Below are 7,784 nucleotides of genomic sequence, written 5' to 3'. Positions count from 1 at the left end.
AAACACAGGCATACGCACAGACACAGAGGCATGGACACAAAGACACGCAGACACACACAGGTACAGACACATACAAACGTGCAAACACAGGCATATGCACAGATACACACATACACATAGGCATGGACACACACAAAGACACGCAGACACACAGGCAGACACACAGGTACAGACACAAACGTGTAAACACGGGCATACGCACAGATACACACACAGGCATGGACAAAGACACGCACACACAGGTACAGACACATACAAACGTGCAGACACTGGCATACGCACAGATACACACACACACAGGCATGGACACACGGATACAAAGACACGCAGACACACACACCCGTCAGCCCTCAGGCTTCCCTGTGAAGTGTGGCAGCTGAGTGGGCTTGGGGGCCTCGCCCACCCTGACCCCTCGGAGCCGGCCGGCCGTGGGGTTGGGGTGCGCAGCAGCTCTTGCCGGCGCCCCAACACGCCACGTGAGTCGCCCCCGCCGCCGCTGCCCCCAGCAGAAGGGAAGGCGTCTCCTCCCTCGGGCCCTTTTGTGAACACACCAGCCGCTCCTCGGACGCTGGGGGCGGCGAGGGTGTCAGGTCTCCGTCCAGGGCGCTGGGTTCGTGTGAAAATGCCGACACCGTCCCCGGGGAGCCGGCCCGACCCGGGCGGCCAGCAAGCCGGCATCGGCCCTGCGCAGGCCCCGGCCCTGCCTCCTTCTGGCCTCGGAATCCTCCAAAAAGCAAAAGAAAAGGCTGCGGAAGTCACTCCGCCGCAGGCTCCCGGCAGACTCCGCCGCCCCCAGCCCCGCTTCTGGTGGGTTCAGGGATGATGCTAAAAATTGCTTCCTGGAATCCGGGCCCTTGGGCCTGCGGGGACGGTTTTCCCACAGTGCTGGGCTGCTCTGGAGCAGCTCCGAACGACCCTGTCCCCAGGGGCCCCCCCGTTCCTCAGTCACGAGGCCAGGAAGGGAGGCGGACTCATTCCTGGGAATGTTCTGCACGTCAGGCCCTGGGACGGCAGCACGGCCCACAGGGGACAGCGGTTCCGGTGATCAGAGGACGCACCGCACCGATGGGTTTAGCGGCCGGAGGCCGGGGGTCAGCCAGGGACTCGGAGAGCCCTCTCCTCCCGCCTCACACCGCAGAGGTCTTCATAACTGCCAAGCCGCGGCCGGAGCTGCCCGGTCACCCTTTCTACCTGGGACCATTTTGGTATTTGAGGCGCTGCCTAAGGTCCCGCTGTGGCACTTACCCCCCGAAGCCCCGTGCCCTCTTAAGACCCATTTTGAAAAGCCTTTTGTCTTCAAGCATTGGCAACTCAACCTGTTGTTGCTTTATTTTTGTTTTTGTTTTTTTTTGAGACGGTCTCGCTCTGTCATCCAGGTAGAGTGCAGTGGCATCATTATAGCTCACTGCAGACTCGAAACTCCTGGGCTCAAGTGATCCTCCTGCCTCAGCCTCCAGAGTAGCTGGGACTACAGGCATGCGCCACCATGCCCAGCTAATTTTTCTGTTTTTAGTAGAGATGGGGGTCTCACTCTTGCCAAGGCTGGTCTCGAACTCCTGGCCTCAAGCAATCCTCCTGCCTCGGCCTCCCAGAGTGCTAGGATTACAGGCGTGAGCCACCACAGCCGGCATCAACCTTTATTTTCAGCTTTGACTGAGGGGACCCTGGCCCTGATGGCTTGTCATACCCAGTGTGAGAGCTTCTATCAACAATGCACCCACTTGGGTACCTTGCAGATTGGGGTTTTCCTTAGCTCAGATCCTGGGGTCTGGCAGGAGCTCAGGTGACAGAAGGTGTTCTTGGTCTGGGGCGGAGTAATACATTACTGGAAGCATCTGGAAAGTTTTGAGGCCATGAACTGAATTAATGTGTCTTTTTACTGCTTAATCCTCCAGCAGGAGTGTGTGGGTCAAGGTCCTGCCCGAGCACCCGTGATGTGAGAGACTCCAGACAGGCCCACGTTGTCAGGCAGGCATCTGTGAGACGATGGCAGGGGCTGGCCCTGTAGCTGTTGGGGTTTGTACCCTGGTTCTGCCTTTGGCAAGTTGGTGCCTCTCCTGAGGCCTCAGTTCCCTCATTTCTCACCCAAGGAGAATGAAAATAGTGCCAGCTCCTAGGATTGTTAAATGAGATGATACAAGGTGAACCCTTCAGGCCCTGCTCAGCACGTGACATGATCACAGACTTGTTCCCTCATCATTAGTAATCACACTGACCCCATGGCAGAAGTCACAGAGCACGCTGGCTCTATCACTCGCTCCATGAGGCAGGTCCCCGAACTTCTCTGACCCTCTGTTTCATCTTTGGTCAGTGGGAGATTAAACCAAAAGTGGAAGAATAGTTGTGACAATTAAAGAACGCGGCGTGTCCTAAATGCACACAATCGGGTACCATATCACAATTTTGGCCATACACGCATAACTGCAATTAACTTAATTTTTAAATCAGTTTCTTTTGTTTTAACCCACATCTGTTGCACGAGGACATGATGCAGCCCTGCCTTAACCACAGTGAGCGTGCCTTGGCAGCTACCCACGGTAACCGAAAAATACGTACGGTGCACACAGAACGATGCTGTTGCATTCGGGCTGGGTCCTGGTGCCTGCCGCAGTCTCTGAACTTGAGCCTCCCCTTTCGCAAAAGGGGCGCGAGCGAATTTCAGAGAGGCGTTAAAGACTTGACCGGACCGCGTGTGGCCCGAGAGGGGACAGGGGACTGACATCCTCACTTCGCAGCTCAGAGTCATCTGATGCTGCCTCTGTGGGCTTCTCCACCTCACACGTAGAGAAACGCCGAGATAAGTTTAGCGAAGCGCCTGGCATGCCAGCGTCCATATGCCCCCAGTGAGCCAAGTCTCGCCCGGGCTGCGACGCAGCGGCGCAGCTGGCGGGGGCCTGGCTGACGGCCGCGCGTGTGCTTTCCCCGCAGCACCCCGAGCTACAACTATGCGCCCAACCCCGACAAGCACTGGATCATGCGCTACACGGGGCCCATGAAGCCCATCCACATGCAGTTCACCAACATGCTCCAGCGCAAGCGCCTGCAGACCCTCATGTCGGTGGACGACTCCATGGAGACGGTAGGTGGCCCCCCGCGTGTGGCTCGGGCCCCTGCCCTTCAGGGTCTTCCCGGAGGAAGGGGCGCTGGGGCAGGGCGGAACCGCCGTGCTGGGCTGAGAAAGCTCTGGGCAGTCCCCGCAGAAACCGCTGTGGCCATGAAGCTCGTATTCTCCATCTGCTGCGGCAGCCGCACGTGGCGAAGTACTTTTTTCTGTTGTTGCTTGCATCTCTCGCGAGATGTGACTTGCACAGAATACAATTCACCCAATTCAAGTGAACCATTCAGCGGTTTTAATGTATTCAGAGCTGTGTGACCGTCGCCACGGTCACTTTCTAAACATTTTCATTACCCCAGAGGGAAACCTCACAGCCCTTAGCCGTCACCCCCAACCCCCTGCACCCCAACCTTAGACAACCGCTGATCTGTCTCTGCGGATGTGGTATCCTGGACATTTCACGTAAATAGAAACATGTGCCACGTGGCCCTTCGTGACCGGCGTCTTCCACTGAGCAGAAGGTGCTCCGGGCTCACCCGAGGTGTGGCACGAAGCAGCACCTCGTTCCTCTTCATGCTGAGTAATGTCCCATCGTATGGAGAAGTAGCTAGTTTGATTTATCCACGGCTATTTACGTTTAGCTTAACTAGAATACGATTCTAGTTGGTTCCTCGGTCACAGGCGTGCGCCCGGTGACTGCCGTACAGGACGGCGCAGACGTTAACCTCGCCGTCACCACAGAGAGTTCTGTCGGACGGCTCTGTTCTAGGTCAGGGTCTCCCGCCACAGGCCGCGGTCCAACTTCATTCGTGCCAGTGTCCTTGGGATACAGCAGGCAGGGAACAAAGTGACAAAAGTCCTCCTGGAGCCTAAATTCCAAGGCAGGGAGACACAGTCCCCAGATAAGCAACAGGGACAGAAGGTGAGGGGCGCTGGGAGAACTTGGAGGGGACGGGGAGTGACAGGAGGCTGCAGTTGTGAATGGGACAGCCCCAGGGGCCTCGCTGAGCGGTGACAGTTGAGCAAAGACCCGAAGCAGAGGGAGGGTCGGGCCTGAGATCTGTCACCCCCGCCCCACTGCCCCTCCCCCTCCCCGTGTCGCAGATTTACAACATGCTGGTGGAGACGGGCGAGCTGGACAACACGTACATCGTGTACACCGCTGACCACGGCTACCACATCGGCCAGTTCGGCCTGGTCAAAGGGAAGTCCATGCCGTACGAGTTTGACATAAGGGTCCCGTTCTACGTGAGGGGCCCCAACGTGGAAGCCGGCTCTCTGTAAGTGCATCCCCCGCCACGGCCCCAGCGTCCTGGGGAGGCTTCTAAGCTCAGCTCGGGGCTCAAACCGTGCAGCCAGGGCCCCAGCCACACCCCTGGTGGCACACGATGTTGGCAGGTGAACCTCGGTGCCAGTCGGAAGCAGTTCTGCCACCCAGGGTGGAATCCGATGCATTTTACACCCCTCTGTTGGGGAAGGAAAAGCCAGGAGCAGTTCGCACCTGTGAGACGGATTGTTTGTGGTGAGGCTGCATGCCAGGAAACCCAGGGAGCTGGGGCGTGTGTGTGTCACCAGCGGGTGGGAATGGCGCCTGGGTTTCTGTTCTGGGCCAGGCATCACTGGGTCTGGAGGTTGTCAGGGAGGAGCCTGGACCGGAGTCCGGGCAGCCGGTTATCAGCTGAGATCAGCTGGGCCCGCTCCTGCGGCAGCCCCCGCCCCCTCTCCGCTCCCCTCCTTCCTGGAGCACCACGTGGGCCACGGCCCTCAGCCGCCGTTCTCCTTGAGTTGACCTTTGAGATGACACGTTCTGGCAGCAAAAATGCTACGTCCGGGGCAGAGGAGAGTGTAGAAAGGCTGGTAATCACAGCAGCCGCCTCCTTAGATGAGCAGGGACACGATGGAGACCGACTCGAGTGGCTTTTCTGAAAGCAGATGTGTTGCCATCAAGACTCATTTGGTCTGACTTCGTCTGCGCCCAGACGCGGGGACACACACACTCGCCCAGGGTCACTGCAGGTTTCCTGCTGAAAGGGCGTGGACGGTGCGGCGTGGGATCGCAGACTGACACGTTCCCACTGCCTTGGACGTTTGGTGACCATTCCAGGAGGCCGTATGAGTTCAAGTCCAGAGAGGGTGCTGACTCTCTGTTGACCTCATCACGTCACTCCTGCCTTTTGACCTGTGTCCCCTCCTGCAATGACAGCTGTGATGATGACAGCTCACGCTCGCGCGGTGCTCATCATCCAGGCTGCATCTGAGCACGTACAGCCACGTAATTCATTTCGGCATCACAACAACACTGCGCGGTCGGTGCTCGTAGGGGTCCCTGTTTTACACCCAAGGACACTGAGGCCCGGAGAGATTAAGTTGCCAGAGTTCACAGAAAATTAGGACAGAGCTGGGATCTGAAGCCGGGCAGCCTCTGGTCACGTCCCCACACTGTTCCTTTCAGGGATGTCGAACAGCCCCCGTGAACCCAAAGAGTCTGACCCACTAAGGGATCCACAATCCCTGACACTGTGGGCTTGGCCAGCCTCAGAGTCTGACCTGGTTTGTAGGACCCAAAGCACATCCCCCATGGACAAGAGAAAGAGAGCGCTAGTGTCAGCCAGGGGTCCTTTGGTTGTGAGCAGAAACAACCGTCAAACCAGATAAGGCAAATAAGATTTAAAAAAATGCAGTGACCAAAGTAACTGAAAAGTCTGAGGGTGGCTCCAGCTTCAGGCATGACTGGATCCAGCAGTGATAAAATGCAATCAGGATGCTCTTGTTTTCTGTCACTCAGCCCCGCTTCCTCTCAACTGGCTTCATTCCCAGGCAGGCTCTTCCCTCCTGGCGGCAGTGTCAGTAGCTCCAGACTTCCAGGTGTCCAGTTCAGAAACCAAACTGGTCTGGACAGGAGACCTGAGGCTGGTTCTCACTCCCCAGCTTGGGTGGTGTGTCTGTCCCCGAACCACTCGCTGTGGCAGGGGTGATAGGAAACCTGAGTGACCAGGCTGAGGGCATCAGGCAGTGGAATCCGAATGGGGTCGGGTAGTTCCTCCGAAATTGGAAGCTGTTACCGCAGAGCCAGGCATGGGTGTGGGCTGGGAAAAGCTGGAGGGGCAGGACCCGTGGCCAGTCTCGGTTTCATCCAGCTGCTGGTGCTGGTGTCAGCCCCTCCCTCTACAGCCTTCTCTAGCTCCCTTACCTCCAGATTCAGTTGTCATGCCTCACACTGGTCTTCAAGCCCCCTTAATGACACAGCTTCAGACCACCTTCCCCAGCCACACCCCTGCCTGATGTTCATAGGGCACCGTGCTCGAGGTGGAGGGTCAAAGGTGACTGAACCCGTAGGTGCAGATGTGTGGTGATCCACTTAGCTAACATGTCACGAGTACCCACTGTGCCTTCTAAGTGTAGAAGTTCTGAGGATACAGAAGTGACCAAAAATGTCAGTAGCTTAGAGTCTAACTGGGCAGTAGGCGGCAAACCAGAGAAATCAGTGAAATGTGTAGTCCCCCGGGAGTTGATAAGGCTTCAGGAGAAAGAAAGCAGGGAAGGGGTGGGGAGTGAGAGGGGCACAGTTCTCAGCAGGGTCCTCAAGAAGGGCCTCATGCCGGGTATCTGTGCTGCGGAACAAATTGCCAAAAACTTAGCAGCTTGAAACAACACAGGTGTGTGACCTCATGGTGTCTGTGGGTCACCAGTGGGGGCCCAGCCTCGCAGGGTCCTCTGCTCGGGCTGAAATCGGGGTGGCGGCCAGGGCTGTGGTCTCATCCAGAGGCTCGACTGGGGACGTGTCCACTTCCCCGCCCGTGGGGTGGGGAGAGTGGGAGCAGAGGGCTCGAGCCACACAGCCGGCCTCCCAGGCTGTTCAAGACCAGGTTGATTGTCACGTCGCTAACCACGGGAGTGACAGCCCGCCACCTACGCCATGTTCCGTGGGTCCGCGGCCAGTCCAGGTTGGCCCACCCCAAGGGGAGGGGTCACACTGGGTGTGATCACCGGGGGCAGGCATCCCAGGGCCACTTAGAGTCTGTCACAGGCCCCCTCGGTAGTAGCTGAGCAAAGAACTAGAGGGTGGAAAGACAGTGTCATGTGCTCTCTGGAGGAAGAACATTCCAGGCAGAGGGGACAGCAAGGACAGGCTGTCGAGGACAGCGAGGGGCCATTGTTGGCCTCAGAGGCCAGGGGAAGGACTCGGGCAGGTCGAGGGTTTGGGCTGGCTCCAGAGGTGGGTCAGAGGACAAGAGGGGTACAGGGCGGGGCCTGTCTGCCCAGCCACAGTATGTCTGGAGGACACAGAGGCTAACGGGTGGGCAGTGGGTGGGGATTTGGCTGAACTTGTGCCGCCGAGGGGAGTCGTTGAGGGTTGAGGTGCCGAGGATGACGAGGTCGCAGGTTCCCCACCTTCAGGCAGCCCCTGGCGACCTGCATCCCTCCAGCTGCCCCTCTTGAGCCAGGCTGGGGCCCTGTCACCGGGTGGCTGGGTCCCCAATCTCCCTGTCTCCCCAGGAACCCCCATATCGTGCTCAACATTGACCTGGCCCCCACCATCCTGGACATCGCAGGGCTGGGCATCCCCGCGGACATGGACGGGAAGTCCATCCTCAAGCTGCTGGACACCGAGCGGCCGGTGAACCGGTGAGGAGGGAGCAGGGCAGGCGGGGCGGGGACAAGGGGCCGGGGGAGGGACGCCGGCCTCCCCGACATGCGCAAACTCAGGACCAGGGCCGACCACGTAAGT

The 7,784-nt window shown here is 58.4% G+C and overlaps 1 protein-coding gene across 1 annotated transcript in view; it reads left to right on the top strand.

Moving 5' to 3' along the window:
- SULF2 (sulfatase 2) overlaps positions 1 to 7,784 on the top strand; it is an 82,068-nt gene that overhangs the window by 59,888 nt on the left and 14,396 nt on the right. Inside the window, exons 5-7 of the mRNA XM_012663713.1 lie at positions 2,929 to 3,079; positions 4,160 to 4,335; positions 7,553 to 7,681. Of these exons, the coding sequence (XP_012519167.1) occupies positions 2,929 to 3,079; positions 4,160 to 4,335; positions 7,553 to 7,681 (456 nt within the window). The remainder of the gene's footprint in view (positions 1 to 2,928; positions 3,080 to 4,159; positions 4,336 to 7,552; positions 7,682 to 7,784) is intronic.

The sequence above is a fragment of the Propithecus coquereli genome, unplaced genomic scaffold, assembly GCF_000956105.1.
Source record: "Propithecus coquereli isolate 6110/MARCELLA unplaced genomic scaffold, Pcoq_1.0 Scaffold825, whole genome shotgun sequence".
In the NCBI taxonomy this organism is placed as follows: domain Eukaryota; kingdom Metazoa; phylum Chordata; class Mammalia; order Primates; family Indriidae; genus Propithecus; species Propithecus coquereli.
Note: the sequence above shows the minus strand (reverse complement) of the source record. Positions and strands in the feature narration are given on the sequence as shown.